Source organism: Peromyscus leucopus, chromosome 14, assembly GCF_004664715.2.
Source record: "Peromyscus leucopus breed LL Stock chromosome 14, UCI_PerLeu_2.1, whole genome shotgun sequence".
In the NCBI taxonomy this organism is placed as follows: domain Eukaryota; kingdom Metazoa; phylum Chordata; class Mammalia; order Rodentia; family Cricetidae; genus Peromyscus; species Peromyscus leucopus.
Genome location: NC_051075.1, coordinates 91,025,974 through 91,043,967, shown reverse-complemented (window position 1 = coordinate 91,043,967; position 17,994 = coordinate 91,025,974). Strand labels below are relative to the sequence as shown.

The 17,994-nt window shown below is 44.6% G+C and overlaps 1 protein-coding gene across 1 annotated transcript in view; it reads left to right on the top strand.

Moving 5' to 3' along the window:
* Prtg (protogenin) overlaps nt 1-17,616 on the top strand; it is a 108,315-nt gene extending 90,699 nt beyond the window's left edge. The window contains exons 16-20 of the mRNA XM_028865420.2: nt 7,069-7,251; nt 8,293-8,413; nt 9,829-9,991; nt 11,149-11,253; nt 11,948-17,616. Of these exons, the coding sequence (XP_028721253.1) occupies nt 7,069-7,251; nt 8,293-8,413; nt 9,829-9,991; nt 11,149-11,253; nt 11,948-12,355 (980 nt within the window). The 3' untranslated portion in view covers nt 12,356-17,616. The remainder of the gene's footprint in view (nt 1-7,068; nt 7,252-8,292; nt 8,414-9,828; nt 9,992-11,148; nt 11,254-11,947) is intronic.
* The last annotated feature ends 378 nt before the right edge of the window (nt 17,617-17,994 follow it).

Here is a 17,994-nt window from a genome sequence, read left to right as displayed (position 1 = left end):
GGTTTGTTTGTTTGTTGTTGTTGTTGTTGTTTTGTTTGTTTGTTTTTAAGTGCAAAGTAAACCTGATTAGGACTTGAGAACACTGTTTAAGATTCTTTTTCTTTTAAGATTTTTTAAAAGATTTACTTATTATGTAAACAGCATTTATGACTGCAGGCCATCTCTCCAGCCCCCTGTTTAAGATTCTTAAACGTTAGTCTGTTTTTAGCTAAGGAATACTAAATTACCAGATTCTTAATATTCTCACTGTGTGCATTTAACATTACGTTCTTCTTAAAATCTTCAGGCTCCCATTTGGACATGGGAATCTAAAGTGTTATTCTGGCATGTCCTTAATCCACACGTGCTGGGAAAAGGTGGGTTTGTTGAGCAAGTTTAAGGAGTTCGGAGTGGTGGTCCACATCTGTAATCCTGGCACTTTTGAGATGAAAAAAGTTCCAATCTTATAGCAAGCCCGAGCCTATCTCCTGGGAGAAAAAGAAAAAACAAAAAAACTTAAGGATTGTAATACATTTTTTCCCTTTTTTTGTGTTTTGTTTGTTTGTTTGTTTGGTTTGGTTTTGGGGTTTGGTTTTTCAAGGCAGGGTTTCTCTGTGTAGCCCTGGCTGTCCTGGAACTCACTCTGTAGACCAGGCTGGCCTCGAACTCACAGAGGTCCACCTGCCTCTGCCTCCCGAGTGCTGGGATTAAAGTTATACATCACCACCGGCTGGAGAATTTTCCTTTTTAAAGATTTAAAATTTGTTTTTAATTATGTGTGACTGTGGGTTTGTGCATATGAATGCAATTCCTCACATAGGCCAGAAGAGGGCATCACATTTCTCAGAATAGGCCTTGTGAGCCGCCATGTAGGGGCGGGAAGTGAACCTGGGTCCTCTGCAAGGGCGGGCAGCTTGTGCTCTTAACTGCGGAGCCCTCTCTCCGGCCCTGTAAGCTGAAGTTCTGATGGTTGTAGATCATGTTGTCTGTTCTCACAAGTCCACTAAGTGGTGACTGGCTTCTGAGGAGCGTTGATGGTACCACACACTTGACAGTTAGGTGTCATTATGATTGTCCATGTCTGGCAGTTTCACAGACCCTTCTAGAACTTCAAGCACTTGTTATATTTTCTTACTGATTCCATGCATCTCGATTCTGAGAGGGGTGAGGAGTCTAGGAACAGTGGGGAGGGCCGTTTAAAGTCTGGAGGGAAAGATAAACCTTTGGAAACAATGGGACACCAACCTTGGCAGAGTCACATTTACTGATGTCCCATTAGATAACAGTAAGTGACATGGCCAAGCCTGGAGCATTCGACAATTAGGGCTGCCTGGGGGTGTGAATAGGTGGAAACCCAGAGGGCTCTTTAGTATTAGTAGTCAAGCTTATGTTCTTTGAAAATAAAAATAAACATTTGTGGGGGTGGGGGGTGGCAGCAGGGGTGGTTAGGGAGGCCAGAGGACAACGTGGAGGGGTTGGTTCTCTCCACTAGGTGGGGTATTGGGGATTGGACTTGGTTCGTCATACTTGGCGGCAAGCGCCTTTAACCTCTTTGCCCTTTTTGGGGCCCCACATGTGTCTTGTTTTAGATTTATTTTTGCCTTTATTGGTCTGCACCACATGTGTGTGGTGCCTGCAGAGGCCGGAGGAGAATGCTGAGTCCCCGGAGTGACAGGCGGTTGTGAGCTGCCGGATGTAGGTGCTGGGAGCTCGGCTTGGGTCTCCGGAAGAGCAGCGTTTTTAACCCTCTGTCCACCCCCTACCTCGGTTCAGTCTCCGTCCCTCATTTCCAAGATGGTTTATTGACACAACACTTGACCAAATGACAAATCTGATTTAATGAGGCGCCATAAATATTAATAAGGAGCCGCTCGAGCACGAAGCTTTGACTACTTCATTCTTACCTTCCTAAAAGGAAACGATCATTTCCTCTGCCTGTTTTCAAATTGACCCATTTGGGAGTTCTGGAAAGAGCTCAGACATGAATATCTTACCTCATTTCTGGCTCCGTGGAGACGCGGACAATAATTGCAGGCTTTTACATCTCCACCACCCTTCCTAACTACATAATTGTGTGCAGGAAAACATGATCCGTGCTCCGTTTGGTGAGATCTTCAGGAACAGTCTTGTGAAAAGCTTTTGTCGTTGGTTAAATGTAGAGAGCTTTCTTTATAGTTAGTGCTGTGGCTCAGAAAGAACAAGTAAATAGTACAAGAGAAAGCAATGGAGTCCTGGTTTTGAAAGAGAAAATAGAAAAAGTCAGCCTACAGTTACTTAAGAAACAAGGAGCTCAGCTCAGAATAGAGGAAAAGTTAAAATGGAAAACTCTTTTGTATCTGAACACAGCAGTCTTAGAAAAGTAAGAATGTAGGGAAAAATGGGGAAGTAAGCATTTTGTCATATCTGATAGGCTGTTTTTTTCTCTCCATTTTTTGAAACGGGGTTTCTCTATGTAGCCATGGCTGTCCTGGAACTTGCTCTGTAGACCGAGCTGGCCTTAAAATTGGAGATCTGCCTGCCTCCTCTCCTCCCCCGGTATTGGTGTGCACCACCACTGCCTAGCTGATGATCTTTCTTTCTTTCTTTCTTTTTTTCTTTTTCTGATCTTTCAAGATAGAGTTTCTCTGTGTAGCTTTGGAGCCTGTCCTGGATCTTGCTCTGTACACCAGGCTAACCTCGAACTCACAGAGATCCGCCTGGCTCTGCCTCCCGAGTGCTGGGATTAAAGGCGTGCGCCACCACTGCCCGGCTTGTGATGATCTTTAATATGTGTAAATTTATACATATTTATGTTCATATTTAATATCAAATAGATCAAGAATTTAATTTTTTTTTGAGAATCAAAATATTTGTGGTAGTGGGCTTGCAGGAGGGACCATCAGGTGAAGGTGCTTATCATTAAGGCTGACCTCCTGGGTTTGATTCCTGGACCCCATGTGGTGGAAAGAGAGAACAGATACCTGCAAATTGACCTCTGACCTCCATACACAAGTCTCATGTGCTCATAGGGAAACAGAATGTTATACCATTTTATTATTTTTTTTTAACTAAAATCATTTTTGATGAACGGAAAGAATGTGTTTACATATAGTGCTGATTCACTTACAAAACTTAAATTAATTGGGCTAGGGGTGTAGCTCAGCCTCTAGGTTGCTTGCCTAGCATGCATGAAGCCCTGGGTTTAATCCCCAGCCTGGGTAAAACTGGTCATGATAGTGCATGCCTATATCTCAGGACTTGGGATGGGGCAGCAGAAGGATCAGGTCATCCTTGCCTACATAGTGAGTTTGAGGCTAACCTGGGGTACATGAGACTTTGTCTCATAAAATAAAACTTTTTTGGGACAGGGTTTATCTGTGCATAGCCCTGGTTATCCTGGAATTTGCTCTGTAGACTAGACTGGCTTTGAACTCACAGAGAACCACCTTTCTCTGCCTCCTGAGTGTTGGGATTAAAGGCGTGCACCACCACCGCCTGGCCAAAACATTTTTTTTTTTAAATTAAATGAAAAATTTGCTTTTGCTAGTGGTAAGTTTTTGCCAAGCATTTTGAAAAATTAAACGTATTTAATGATAGAGCGGGAGCATAACTTTCATCTCGACTTGCGAAGAAATTGGAATGGCCCTCCAGCTAATTTTAACTTGTGAGGGTACATCTTTGTTTTGTAGTGCCTCTGCCTGCATCCAAGGTACACAGTACAGACTCTTCCTGCTTCTAAATAGGGTTTCTTGTGTTTACTTAGCAGTTGGGTTATTCAAGTAACTCACACTCTCTTCAGGCCAAGTTGAAACCAGAGACCATGAAAACAAGTCCTGCTGGGCTCCTGACACTGCCGCTAATGGCCCGGCCACCTCACAGTGTGTGACCTGCAGAGTGGCCGCTGTATCAGGGCTTCAGTTATAGGATTGCCCACACTTCCCTCCCTTAGGAGGTACGTGCTCCCTAGTACGTGCTCTCTCCGGAAAAGCCGGCCCTGACTTTGCAGTTGACTGCAGTAAGCCCTTGTGAGCTTTCTGAAGCTCTTGCAGGTCCCTTTATACCAGGGAAAAAGGAGAACGCTCCCTCCCCACACCAGGAAAGCTAGGTGTCCCTGGTCCTGGGCGGTGTGGTGACAGCTTTGTGCCTGACTTTCCTAAAGAGAAATGCTCTACATGCAGAGATTAACAGAAAGGTTCAAACAGGAGTCCTCAGTGGCCATCACAGGAAAAAACACCTAGAGATGCTAAACATCTGTGAATTCCAGTGACGATTGCCTTTGGAGAGAAGCAGATCTCAGGCAGATAAGCATGGGCATCTTTTTAAAGCATTTTTATTTATTTTGTGTGTGTGGGTGGTGTGGTGTGGGGGTGTGTCCTTGCCACAGTGGATATCAGGGGACAACCTGTAGGGAGTCAGCTCTTCTATCCTGTGGGTCCCAGGGATCAAAGTCAGCCTCTCAGCCTCCATGGCAAGCGTTTCTAACCACTGAGCCATCTTGCCGGTCACCTTCCAAGTTAACGTGGGGTTGAGGAGGTGGCTCAGTGGGTAAAAGCCCTTGCCAGCAGCTGGAAAATCTGAGTTCAGTCCCTGGGACCCACCTGGTGGAAAAGAGAACTGACGGCCGCTAGCTGCCCTCAGAGCTCCGCGTGCATGCCAGTGCGCACACAACCACATACACCAGCGCACACGCAGCAGAAATGTGATAAAATGTTCCAAGAAGAGTTAACCTGTGAGGGGTCGTCAGCCTCTGTGGTTCCCACGGAAACCTGTGGGGTTTTTTGTTTTAGAAATATGATGATCGACTAAGTGGTGGTGGCACATGCCTTTAATCCCAGCACTCCGGAGGTGGAGGCAGGCGGATCTCTGTGAGTTTAAGGCCAGCCTGGACTACAGAGTGAGTTCCAGGAAAGGCGCAAAGCTACACAGAGAAACCCTGTCTCGAAAAACCAAAAAAAAAAATAAAAATAAAAATAAAAGAAATATGATAATCAGCTGCTGAAAGATTCATTCAACATTTGGAAGATATTTGTGTTCTTTCTCGTTTAAATATTTATTTTTTATTATTTAATTTTTTTTTAACTTTTACCTTTGTTTTTATGTGTGTGGGTATTTTGCCTGCATGTATGTTTGTACACCACTTGCATGCCTGGTGCCTGTCTGTGGAGGCCAAAAAGGCATTGGATCCCTTGGAACTGGAGTCACAGACAGTTGTGAGCCACCATGTGGGTGCTGGAAATTGAACCCAAATCCTCTGGCAGAGCAGCTAGTGCTCTTAATCTCTGAGCCATCTCTCCAGCCCCATTTTTTTTTTTTTTTAAATTTTTGTTTGTTTGCTTTTGGTTTTTGAGATGGTTTCTCTGTGTAACCCTGGCTGTCCCAGCACTGGTATTATAGACCAGGCTGGCCTTGAACTCACATAGGTCTGCCTGCCTCTGCCTCCAGGGTGCTGGGACTAGAGGCCTGCACCACTCTGCCCAGCTAAAATTATTTTTAATTATGTGTGTACACGTGTGTCTTTGTGGGATATGTGCTTATGAGTGCAGGTGCCTGCAGAAACGAGGCCCTGGTCCCGCGGAGCTGGAGTTCTAAGCGGTTATGAGCTACTTAATGTGGGTGCTGGGGATTGAACTTGCGTCCTCTGCAGGAGCAGTACACACTCTTAACTGCTGAGCTGTTTCTCCAGCCCCTGTTCTTGTTTAAGAAGGAAGAACAGGGTCGTCTAAAACAGCTGTTACCCTAGGTAGTTAAACAAATACAATTAAGAAAGAAAGATTGGTCTTACATTGGAATTTCTGTCTTACACTGGCTGTTTAAAGTCTAATTATAACTGATGACCCCGGCTCGTTAAGTGTACCATTCTTTCTGTATGCGTTGAAATGGCCATAATTGAATGTTCTAAATGTCATGTGTATATAAGTAGTAAAGCATCATATAGGCATATATAATATAAATAAACAGTATAAAGTAAACTTACAGACATTTTAAATATTCATATTAACTCAAACAAAACTATATGCTGTGTTTAAAGAATTCCTTCTAAGAAGCTGGAGAATGGTTAAGAAAATACACTGCTCTTCAGAAGACCCAAGTTCAGTGTCCAGAGCCTGAATTAGGGCTGCTCACAATTCTAGTGAGATGTAATCTGATGACGCTTCTGGCATCTGTGGGTACCACATTCAAATGCACTTACACATCATTAAAAATAAAAGTCCTTTAATCCCAGCACTTGGGAGGCAGAGACCAGTGGATCTCTGTGAGTTCAAGGCCAGCCTGGACTGCAGAATGAGTTCCAGGAAAGGCGCAAAGCTACACAGAGAAACCCTGTCTCGAAAAACCAAAATAAATAAATAAATAAATAAATAAATAAATAAATAAATAAATAAATAGAGAAACCCTGTCTCGGTTATAAATAAGTACAACAAATTAAAAACAACAACAACAAAAAAAAAACTCCACCTAAAATACCATTCTAGAGGTCTTTATGAGGTGTCTATATATGCATAGTACAATGTTAGGTGAAAATATTAAGCTATGAAAGTGCAGGAGGTGAATATGTATTCGGGGTTCGGATGTAGCTCAGTAGTAGGGTGCTTGCCTAGCATGCACAAGGACCTTGGTTCAATCCCAGCACCATACCAAACCAAAAAAAAAAAAAACAGTGTTTTTGAAAAAGCAAACAAACAGAAAAATCTGTGTTCATACATTTGTACACATGTACAAATAATTAAAATGTCAACAGTGTTATTATCGATGTATCCATATTTAAATCTGTTTTCCAATTAGTAAAAAGATGTATTTTTAAAGAATTACCTCTTTTATTTATGTTTGTGTGCCTGCCACGTGTCTGTGGGTGACTGTGGAGTCTAGAAGAGGGCGTTAGACCCCTTGGAGCTGGAGTTACAGGTGGTTGTAAGCTGCATGAGGTGGGTGCTGGGAATTGAACTCAGGTCTTCTGTAAGAGCAGCAAACAGTCTTAATGGCTGAGCCATTATCTCTCCAGACCCCTGGAAAAAAAACATTGTTTTAAAAATTTATCCTCAGAAAAATACTTCTTAAACGCAGGTCCATGTTTGTATGGCTGTAAAAGTCTACTTAATTTGTATGTTTTAGGGGCAATCACCATGGCTCTCCTGGAAAACCTGGTGGCAGGGAATGTGTACATCGTCAAGATATCTGCATCCAACGAGGTGGGAGAAGGGCCCTTTTCCAATTCCGTGGAGCTGGTTGTCCTGCCCAAGGACACTTCGGAGTCAAACCAGAGGCCCAAGCGTTTGGATTCTTCTGATGCCAAAGGTCTGGGTGCTGCCACAGTCACGGGTTTTCACCCCCTAATACTTGACTTCAGCTCCCACAGTTGCCACACCCCAGACTCCAGGCTTGGTTTGCTGAATTGTTGCCGGTGGGGTTCTGGGTTTTCTGGGCTGCCTGGCTCTCTTCTGTGGTCCTAGAAGGCAGAGGGAAAATCACCTCAGAATGAACTTTCAGCTCCCAGTTGTGGCCCCAGCTGTGCTGGGCTGGATGAGCCGCATGCTGGTGGGCGTGAGTGTCCTGGGAGGTTCTGAGGAAACCACAGCAGAGGTGGTTGTGGAGGCACGGCCGGGAGGAACCTGGCTTTCGTTAAGGAAAACAGCTCTCCCAGACAGTTTTTACCCAGAAAAACAGTTGGGAGCCGGGAAATGTGGCTCGGCAGCCACCCCCACGCAGGACTCTCAATGTCCACCTGTGTAAAGGGAGCTGGTGCCCCCTGGGGTCCAGGACTGGACACCTCACTCTGCTTTTCTGTGGAGAAATAAGAGAGCAGCTTTAAATAGAGAAGCTACCTGCTGAATACACATTAGGAACTCTGGAGCTACAGGGCACTCGGTGGTTGGTGTGGGAGAAGGTCAGAAGAGCAGACAGTCAGAATTAAGAACAGAAAGGGGCCAGGTGTGGTGGCGCCCACCTTTAGTCCCAGAGCTCCAGAGGCGGAGGCAGGCGGATCTATGTGAGTTCAAGGCCCAGCGTGGTCCACAAATCTAGTTCCTAGACAGCCAGGACTATTACATAGAGGAACCCTATCCCCCCAAAAAAAACCAAATAAATAAAATTCGAGATTGGCGTTCATTGTTTGATATAATAGTATGCTGTCTAAATATGGTCTTGATCTTCAATACTAGAAGGTAAATTGACTTCTGTAATCACTGGCAAAAATCAATTCATGACTTTTCTGCTTAGATGTAATGTCAACAGCTTCCCTATGAGATAAAGGCAAATTACAGAAAAGCGGCTGTCTGAACTGTGATGTGTGGGATGTGGTTGTTTCTTCTGATTGTGTAAACGTGCTCCCCTCTCTAGTTTATTCAGGCTATTACCATCTGGACCAGAAGTCAATGACCGGTATCGCCGTAGGCGTTGGCATAGCCTTGACCTGCATCCTCATCTGTGTTCTCATCTTGATATACCGAGGCAAAGCCAGGTGCGTGTGTTTCTCTTGCTAGAGATGCTGGTGTGGGGCGTGGAGTGAATGACTCACAGGTAAGGTGCCAAGTGTGAGAACCAAAGAACCAGGATTCACAGAGATGCCAGGTGGGGGTGGTACCTGCCTATCATCCATCCCAGCCTTGGAGAGGCAAAGGCAGGAAGAACCCTACAACCAGTCTAGGGGAAATGGCGAGCTCCAGGTTCAGTGAGAGATTCAGCCTCAAATGTAAGGTGGGAGGTGATTGGCGCCTGGGTCCACCGCAGCTCTCCACATGCACACACGTGTAAGATGTACGTCTGTATGTATGCAAAGAGAGACATGCTGTAATGCTTAGAAACAGTTCACTGAGAGCAGCTGCAGGGAAATGAATTGAAATCAAGTGCCTTGTAGAATCAACTGGCTTGTTTTCCTCCTTAAAAGGAGTGTTATGTTATGGGGTTTTCACAGCCCGGAATGTGCTGAATTCATACCAAGATCATTTTCCTGCCATTTGGGGGAAAAAAAAAAAAACAACAAAAAACTGCTGTGCCAATAAAAATCCCTAAATGAGGATTTGGTTTCTGCATTGCTATCTCATTTTGAGAAAATGAGAAGTATATTTGAGAGACTGGCTTTTGCTTTTGTGTCTATTTTAATGGCACACTTGGTCCAGCGCGTCCCTTCCCCAGAGGATTCCTTATGATCTCATGTCGAAGTAGTGACACCAGACATGCGTTAGTCACCAGGAGAGGTACAGGACGAGTGGCCGGAACCACAGGCTAATGAAGTAAACAGAGATGTGTTACCCATCAGCTGTCAGGCAAATCACAAACACCGCAGCAGTGAATGAAGCTAAAGATCTGGTATTTATATCTGAGACATAGGCATCAAGAAGTCCATGTTTGGAAAGCTGTGGGCCGAGGAGCTAGCTCAGTTCATGAGTGCTCAGCTGTGTCCTCAAGCCCCGGGTTCCTTCCCCAGCACTACAGAAAGCCGGGTGTGGTAACACACCTCTCAGGGTAGCACAGAAGGACCAAGGTCAAGGTCAAGGGGCCTTCAGGATGGTTCTGGGTGGCTCAGTGGAAACAGGTGCTTGCTCACAGGCCTGACTACCAGAGTTCAGTCCTGAAAACCCACGTGGTAAGAGCAAACCGAGTCTTGCAAGTTGATCCCTTACCTCCACAAGTACTTATGCATGTACACACACACACACACACACACACACACACACACTCAGTAAATAAATCAATGTAAAAATTTTAAAAGCAAAAAAGTAAATTCAAAGTCATTCTCTTCTATAAGCTTGAGGCCAGTCTGGGATACACTAGTTACTGCGTCAAAAAAAAAGTTCTGATTAAATGGCAGATTTGGTACATTTGCCCATATCTTCTATCAGGTGAGCAGGCTTTCTTTTCTTACCAATATTTCAGGAAGTCATCTGCCTCCAAGACGGCACCAAACGGAACCCAGCCGTTATCCCGAGCCAGTGCTTCTGTGGCCGTGGGGAGTGACATGGGGAAGAACCTGGAGAGGGCGACAGAGAATGAAGAGTCCTTGGTACCCATGATGCCCAGCAGCTTCATCGATGCGAAGGTTCGTTCCATGATGCTGCTCTCCTTGTGTGGCATTAACTAGCCAGGAAAGTGTGTTGAATGTGTTGTATACATACCCCTGTCAATTAAAATTACATGATCCATCCACCCACAGTTTGGGGGGAGAAGTTGAGGACACGTGAAAGAACAAAGGATAGAAGATACAGGAAGAGGTGGGGACAGACAGACATTAGACAGGATTATGGGGAGCTTGGATACACCATCATTAGCTATTGTTTTGTATAATTTGGGCTTCCCTGCACTGATGGCATCAACATTTTTATTAAATTATTTTACATTGAGTCTGATGGTTACCTGAATTGACCCTGAGAGGACACCACATACAAAGGAGACTTTTTAAGATTCACTTTTATAGAAATCTTTTATATGAGTGTTTTACCTGCATATAATATCTCCCCATCATGTGTCCAAGGAGGGCAGAAGAGAGCATGAGATTCTCTGGAACTGGAGTTACAGATGTTGTGAGCTGACACATGGGTCCTGCGAACTTGTCCCTGGTTCTCTGAAAGAACAGCCTGTGCTCTTAAGCATTGAGCCATCTCTGTTGCCTCCAAAGAACATTTTCTTTTAAATAAGAAAAATATGGGCTGGAGATATGACTCAGAAGTTAAAAGCATTTTCTGTTCTTCTAGAGGACCCAGGTTCCATTCCCAGCACCCACATGGTGACTCACGACCACCTGTAATTCCACTTTCTATGGATCTGACTCCCTCTTCTGACCTCCTCAGGCACATGGTATACATAGTACACACAGACAAAACACTTGTACACATAAAATATAAACAACAGACAAATAAATAAATAACTACGTAGATACTTAAAGAGCCTTCTCTTAATGGTCTGAGGAAGCAGAATATTACAAGAAAGTGTCACCAGAGGGTGCTACTTCGTGTCTTTGTCAAGGCTTGTGGTTTCTTTGTGTAGCCCTGACTGTCCTGGAACTCAATCTGTAGACCAGACTGTCTCAAACTCACAGAGAGATCCACCTGCCTCTGCCTCCTGAGTCCTGAGATGAAAGGCGTACGCCACGACTGCCCAGAGACCTTTGTCTTCTTTAGACATTAAAAACCTTTGTGTACTTCTTGCGATGAACTCAGATCTCTAATTCTGGGGTGTTTTCCCTTTGTATCTCCTCAGGGAGGGACTGATCTGATCATCAATAGCTATGGCCCTATAATTAAAAACAACACCAAGAAAAAGTGGCTTTTTTTCCAAGACACCAAGAAGATGAAAGTTGAACAGGTAATCCACCCATGGGAGAATCCTTTTCTGTCCGTGACATAAGAAATGATGATTGGAAAGAATAGGAACGTGGGAGAATGTAAGTGAATAGTCTTGGGCCGGCCAGGTTCCGTTCCGGCAGTGGAGAACTGTGTTGAGTGATTGCCAAAAGGACAGTTGAGGTTGTCCTGATTCTAGCCTGTGACGAGCAGCAGTGAACGACAGCCAGGAAGACAGGGGGACAGTCCTCAGAGATGTGGTTTTCAGTGGGCCGTGAGGACCGTAAGAAAAGAGGGGGGCATGAGCTCGTGTCAAAATAACCATAAGTTCTGAGTATTTGGTTTTAAAGATTTTTAACTTTTAATTATGTGTGTGTGCCTGTCTGGGTGGATATATGTACATGAGTCCCACCCTTGGAGGCCAGGAGAGGGTGTTGGGTCACCTGGAGCTGGAGTTAGAGATGACTGTGAGTCACCTGATGTGGGTGGTAGGTGCTAACCTCAGGTTCTCTGCCAGGGCAGTATGTGGTCTAAACCCCTTAGCCGTCCTCCAGGCCCACCAAGGAAGGCTTTAGCATTCCGGTTGGTGGAGCAGCTCAGAAACGCTCCCAGCTGCCCGTGGGAACCACTGACCCCAACAGTCCGTTCACAGTGGAGTCCTCTGGTCCATGCCCGTGGCCTGGTGTTTCATCGCCCCCTTGTCTGTTTCTGCCTAGACTCAAAGAAGATTTGCTCAGCCCGTCTGCTTTTACCAGCCAGGCACCACCGTGCTCATCAGCGATGAGGACTCCCCCAGCCCCCCAGGCCAGACCGCCAGCTTCCCAAGACCCTTTGGGGCTACCCTCGACACTGAACATTCAGCCAACAGTGAAGGCAGCCACGAGACGGGGGATTCTGGAAGGTTCTCCCATGAGTCCAATGATGAGATACACCTGTCCTCGGTCATCAGCGGCACGCCCCCCACCTCGAATCCCCTCGCCGCCGGTGGTGATGCTGATGGAGATGGTGTGCTCAAGAGGCACGGAGACCCTGCGGGGCCCTCGCCAGATGAGCAGACGTCCTCCTCAGCCCCAGAGGCACCATCTGCGGGGCTGCGCTGTGCTGCCGAGGGGTTTCCCATCTAGACAGCCATGCTCAGGGATTCACAAGCATCTGTTCGAAGGACAATGAACGGGGAGCCAAAGCCTGTGAAAATCTTGATGTCTTAACTGTTTATTGGTTTTTTTTTAATCTTTAAAAAAAAATTTTTTTTAATTATTTTTAAGCGCACGAATTTTGAATGTTTCAACTGTCAACAATGTGAAAAGGGGCAGTCAGGATGCTTGACTGTGTTCTAAGATACATCACTGGAGCAGAGGGGAGACTGCCCGAGCCCTCTGCCGAATAGCTACCTCAGTTTGCTGTTGGCGGACTCTGAAGAGCTATGAGCCTCCTTCAGTGCTGGTTTCTCTGGGCGGCAGAGCCAGCAGGACTTCCTGGTGACGCCGCCGCCGTGTGTCCATTGTGTGTGTGATGTGTGTGCCTGAGGAGCCGATGGGTAGATGAGGAAGAAGGTTGATCTGAAGCTCTGTTTTTTTTTTTTTTTTTTTTTTTTTTCCCCAACTGTGACATCTGTGTGATTTGGATAATGTTAAGACCTCTGGCTGTGAGGAGAAAATACGGGACTAGATTTATTTGAATGGATGAAACAAATATGTCTCTTTGGAGAAGAGAACCATTCCAGAGCATATAGGGGAACATAGCCTTGCCAGGCTCTTGGGATTGGAGCACCAGGGCAGGAGTACTGTGCTCCAGCCCAAACCGGCCTGCCTTCAGCCTACAAAAGCCACCTCCGCGTGGCCCCACAGTCCGCCAAGGCTGCGCTGACTCTTTGGTGGAACATCTTCACAGTTTCCGAGCTAGCTGCGAAACACAATGTAGAAAAGTGGATTTTTTTTTTTTTTTAAATGGTTCAGATTTTCCTTTTTAAAATCCCAGTTTGGCTTCAAATGGTGAAGACGTGTCATGAAGTCTCAAGAACGAAGATCCACGAAGCGGTAGACTATAAGATGAACTTGCGGGTTTCATAACAGCAGTGCCTTCCAGTATATATTGTGAAAATTTTTGCCTTATACCTTTTTAATATTCATGAAGATGTTTAGGAAAAAGGGTACCAAAAATTTGCCTTAACAAAGCTTGGGTCTTACCGATAGCTAGCTCTTTGGCTACTTGGCACCTTGTTGGTGATGTTCTCTTTTCGAAGCGCGCAGGATTGCCCTGGGGACGGTGTACCCCACCACCCCAGCGGCTGAGCTTACTGTGGCTTCCTGTCCCACTAACTCCAGGAGTGAGTTCATCCTCTGCCTGGTTTGAAATCAGCAAGTTGTTGACTCAGCCCCTTAGAGCAGGGCCTTCTCAGTCCTAAGGCAACAGCCTGGCGGCTGAGCGGCATGGGAGAGACAGAAAATGAGAGCCACGGAAGAGAGGTCCGTCCTCAGCCTTTCAAAACCGTGGGTTTGGCCCTCCCCCCAGTTTTTTTGGAAATGGCTTTTGAGTTGCCCTCTGTGGGTTTTTCCCTTGAAACCTCCCCTCTGCAGATGGGACAGGTCCTGCCCAACGGGGTCCTAAAGTCAAGGGAGCGGCTGGATAATCATCCTGGGGTCTTCTGTCTGGATGACCCTGCCCCGCTTTTTCCATTGTGATTCTAAGTTTTGTGCCAAAGTGGACGCGCTTAGAACCTGACCCACAGGACGTGCCAGCTGCCGCTTCTGAGCACAGTTCTGTCCCTCTCCTTGTGTGGTGGGCTTTTCGGCAACTTGGGGGGAAAGAAAGAAAGAAAAAGAAGAAAAGAAAAAACAGAGCTTTAGGTGAACAATGGGAGGCAAGAAAACCGGCTTCCCCTGCCTGCGTGCTCCTGTTTATACTACCTCCTCTTAAAAGTTATTCGAGTGTTATTGTTCTTTCCTGTACTCAGGGAATTTTTCTGTTGTTGTTTTTGTTTTGTTTTGTTGTTTGTTTGTTTTGTTTCTCTTGAGCTCATGACGCATGGGCGGGTGCATTGACAGGGTATGGTGTTGTTTGGTTCAGTAGAAGTCTGTGGGCCAACTTCTATCAGCATCTGAAACGGAGAGGTCCAAGGGGATCGGCTGTTCTCAATCTTCAAAAGCAAACAGAACGGAAGGGTGAGACTTCAGGCTTAGGGCCACACACACGTGAACTGTGTGTTCCCTGCCTGGGTCGTCTGAAAGGGTGTGAGGGGACACTGTCCCTAAGAAAGTGCTGTTTGTTGATGAATAGGCCCTTAGTTACATTAGACCTTTAGCTTATAAGTATTTGTAGTTCATTATTTTAACCTTCCATCCTATTCTTATGCAGTCATAATTCATAATTCTCTTACCAAAGAATTTCTAGTAGAAAATGAAATGTCTATTATAATTACCCTAAATTGAGTTCACTAATAACAGCTATGAATAGACTCAATTACAAGTAATTTCTAACCCTAAACTGTAGGGTTAATATTGATAGTTACAGTTAATTAATTAGACTAGTGACATTAACTACCTTGCTGTCACCAGAATGTTTAAAATACGTTATAATTTCCTCACCAGCAGATGTTACAAAGTATTTCAACTGTAGGGCTTTTTTTTTTTTCTTCAGCAAGTAAAAAAATCTTTAACTCTATAGTATTAATGTATTTCAAATTTTTGAAATTACTTGTTGGAGAGAAAAAAAAAACAAATCTTATCATTAAAAATAAATATTTTGATCTCATGGAATAAGATATTTAATGTTCAACAGAGGCTCTCAGCTTGGCGAAAGCAAGCTTCTTTGAAGTCTGAAGTATGAAATTCTAACTAAGGTGTGAAGGTTATCATTTCTTTCTCACGGTATTATTTCTTCATCATATTTCAACTCCAAATAAGCTGATATGCAAATTGGTAACTGTTTCATTTTCCAAAGACATATTTGTTAGAAGTACTGATAACCTGGCTGTCATTTTTAATGTCAAATATTACAATATACTGCTCATCATTATTTTCATACCAAAGACCATTAAAATATATAATTTAGCCTGTAAGTAAAGATGAGCAGATTTAAAATAAATTTATTTAGAAGAAGCAGATAGGATATCTAGCCTTAGTGGCAAAAAGAAAATACCGAAAGGCTAAGTTTACATAGTTAAAGGCAATACAGTTATAGTGGTATTTATCAGTGTTTTTATTCGAGTACTTTATATCAGCAAATTAAAAAGAAATTAAAAGCCAAAGATATTTAAGGTTACCTCCGAATATAGGGAAATTTAGCTGTACATTGAACTGTTGTTTGTTGTTTTTATGTTAATGAAACGTCTCTCCAGAACCTCACCTCTGTGTCCAGAGGGCATCCCAAGGTTTTTCAGTGAAATCTGCTGCTTCAGCCACAGGGATATTTTTGCTAAATGGTGTGATACTTCCATAAGGCGCCGTGAGTGTGATGAGTCAACAGATACAATAACATCAGGCTCCTCCGTTACTGGGTACTACGGGAACCCCTAAACCTGCCTGTATAGTCTGGATTCCTGTGTAAAGTCGTTCTCTGGTTATTCAGGAAGCTTGAGGAAGGCAATGAAACAAGCCACTGTTTGGGTGGGCAGTGCTTTGAGTTAAAATGTGGTCCCTAAATTGTAAGGTTTTCATTACATCAGAGAAGCTGGGCTTTCCATCTCAAATGGAAACCTGGGTTTGAGAAGAAGGGCTTTTTTTTACAGAGCCTAGAGATTTTAAAAAAGACAGATTTATCCATTAAATGATTTTTTTGGAAAGTAGCAAGGGAATTAGACGCTGCTGACATGCTACAGGCTTTCTTACCATTACCTCAAACATAAGCACACCAGCAATGCGGCAGTGACTGGGGTGAGATCACGTCTGTGCTTTCTGGAGGGCTTCTGCAAAAAAATTAAAAAGGCCCCGACGACTCAGGAGCACTGTTCAAGTCCTCAGTAAGACACCGTTGGAAACAGTTCTTCATGTCATCAAAAGCTGACATGGTATACTCCTTTAATCAACAGTCAGGAAGGATAGGCAGATCTCGGTGAGTTCCGGGCCTGCCTGCTCTACATAGCAAAATATGGAGTGGTTGTTATGTTAGGAAATGTTACCATACAATGGGTGGGTCAGGGACTGTTGTGATTCATGATTCGCTTCTGTACATTTGCATACCATCAGATGTCCATTTTGCATACTAGATGTGGAAAAAAAAAGTTTGAACTGTATTGTAAAGGGCTATCACTATTTTGGGGGCCAACCATGTGTTTTGCAGATTTTTCTGCCTGAAAATGTACTGCATGTGTCTCTGATAACATTGCTTTGGTAGAAGTCAAAAATCACGCGATCTGTGCGCACAGAGCAGTGGGTTCTGGAGACTGCCGTGCCCAGCCGCTCCTCCAGTTGTGAGTTTTAGTGATGTGTCGATGTCGAAGGCAGCCAACCGTAGGGTCTGTGCTGGGTTGTGTATGCTCAGGATATAGGTTCACAGGCTAATGCAATGTGTGTGTTGCAGGCTTTCCTAGCAGGCAGGTACCATGTTGATTTTCTTGCAATTTCCTCTAACCAACTATCCCTAATTTGGTGTCTGTAAACAGCAACATGTAACTATTTTAGAATTCTGTAGGTCCAAACTCTTTTTTTTTTTTTTTTTCTTCTTTTTGAGGAAATTTTTTTTGCCTGGGAGTTCTGCCATCCTGGAACTTGCTGTGTAAACCCGGCTGACTTTGAACTGGTGGCAGTCCCCCGGCCGCACACTCCTGAGATGATAGGTGTGGGCCACCACCCCAGCTCTAGGATAAAGTGAAGTTGCTCATGAGGGTGCATCCCTCTGAGGTCCAGGGAAGAAGCTGTTCCCTTACCTTCTTCAGTCTCTAACGGCTGTGAACCCCCTTTTCTTTAGAACCAGCAACATAGCCCCTCTCTTCCCCTTTTTCCGACCCCCAAAAAGAAAGGTTCTTCAGTTCTAAGTATTCATTTGGTTAGACTGTGCTGGCCTTCATCATCCAAGATGATGTCCTTGACAACCATGTCTGCCAAGTTTCTTTCGTCATGTATTGTAAGATTCTCACAGGTTCTGGGGATTTCTCTGTAGACTTCTGTGGAATTCCTCTCAGTAGCATGGTACTAGGTCTTCTAGAAATAGCAAATCTCATGTTCCCTTGCTGCTGGGAGACCTTTAAAATTCCAAAGACTGGAAAAAAATAGACCCTGTAGTTTGTTGAAAGCACGTTAAAATCTGTCTCCAAAACCCTTCAAAGACAATTCAACTTGAAGCATTTTTGGAAGTGAGCTTCATGCACTTACTAACTCCTGTCTTTTTTTTCCGGGGGTGGAGGGTGTTGAGACAGGGTTTCTTAGTGTAGCCCTGACCATCCTGGAACTCAGTCTGTAGACCAGGCTGACTTTAACGCAGAGATCCACCTGCCTCTGCCTCCCAAGTGCTGGGATTTAAGGCGTGCGCCACCACCGCCTGGCTCCTAACTCCAGGCTTCTCTATGTTTTCAAAGGGAAAGTATCTTAAATGTTTGCCCCCAACTGTGTTGGACCTCATCAGAAAGTTTTGAAAACCGTTTTTCTCTCCTCATTGATCATGCTGCTGGAGAAGGGTTGAGGGAAGAGGTCTCCACACATAAGGGATCCTGGATAGATGAACAAGACAGAGCAGACTCATCCTTAGTTTTCTTTCCGAAGCACATTGGCATATACAGCCTTGCCGCCTGGTTTCTGCCTTCACTTAAGCAGTGATGGATATGCAGCCT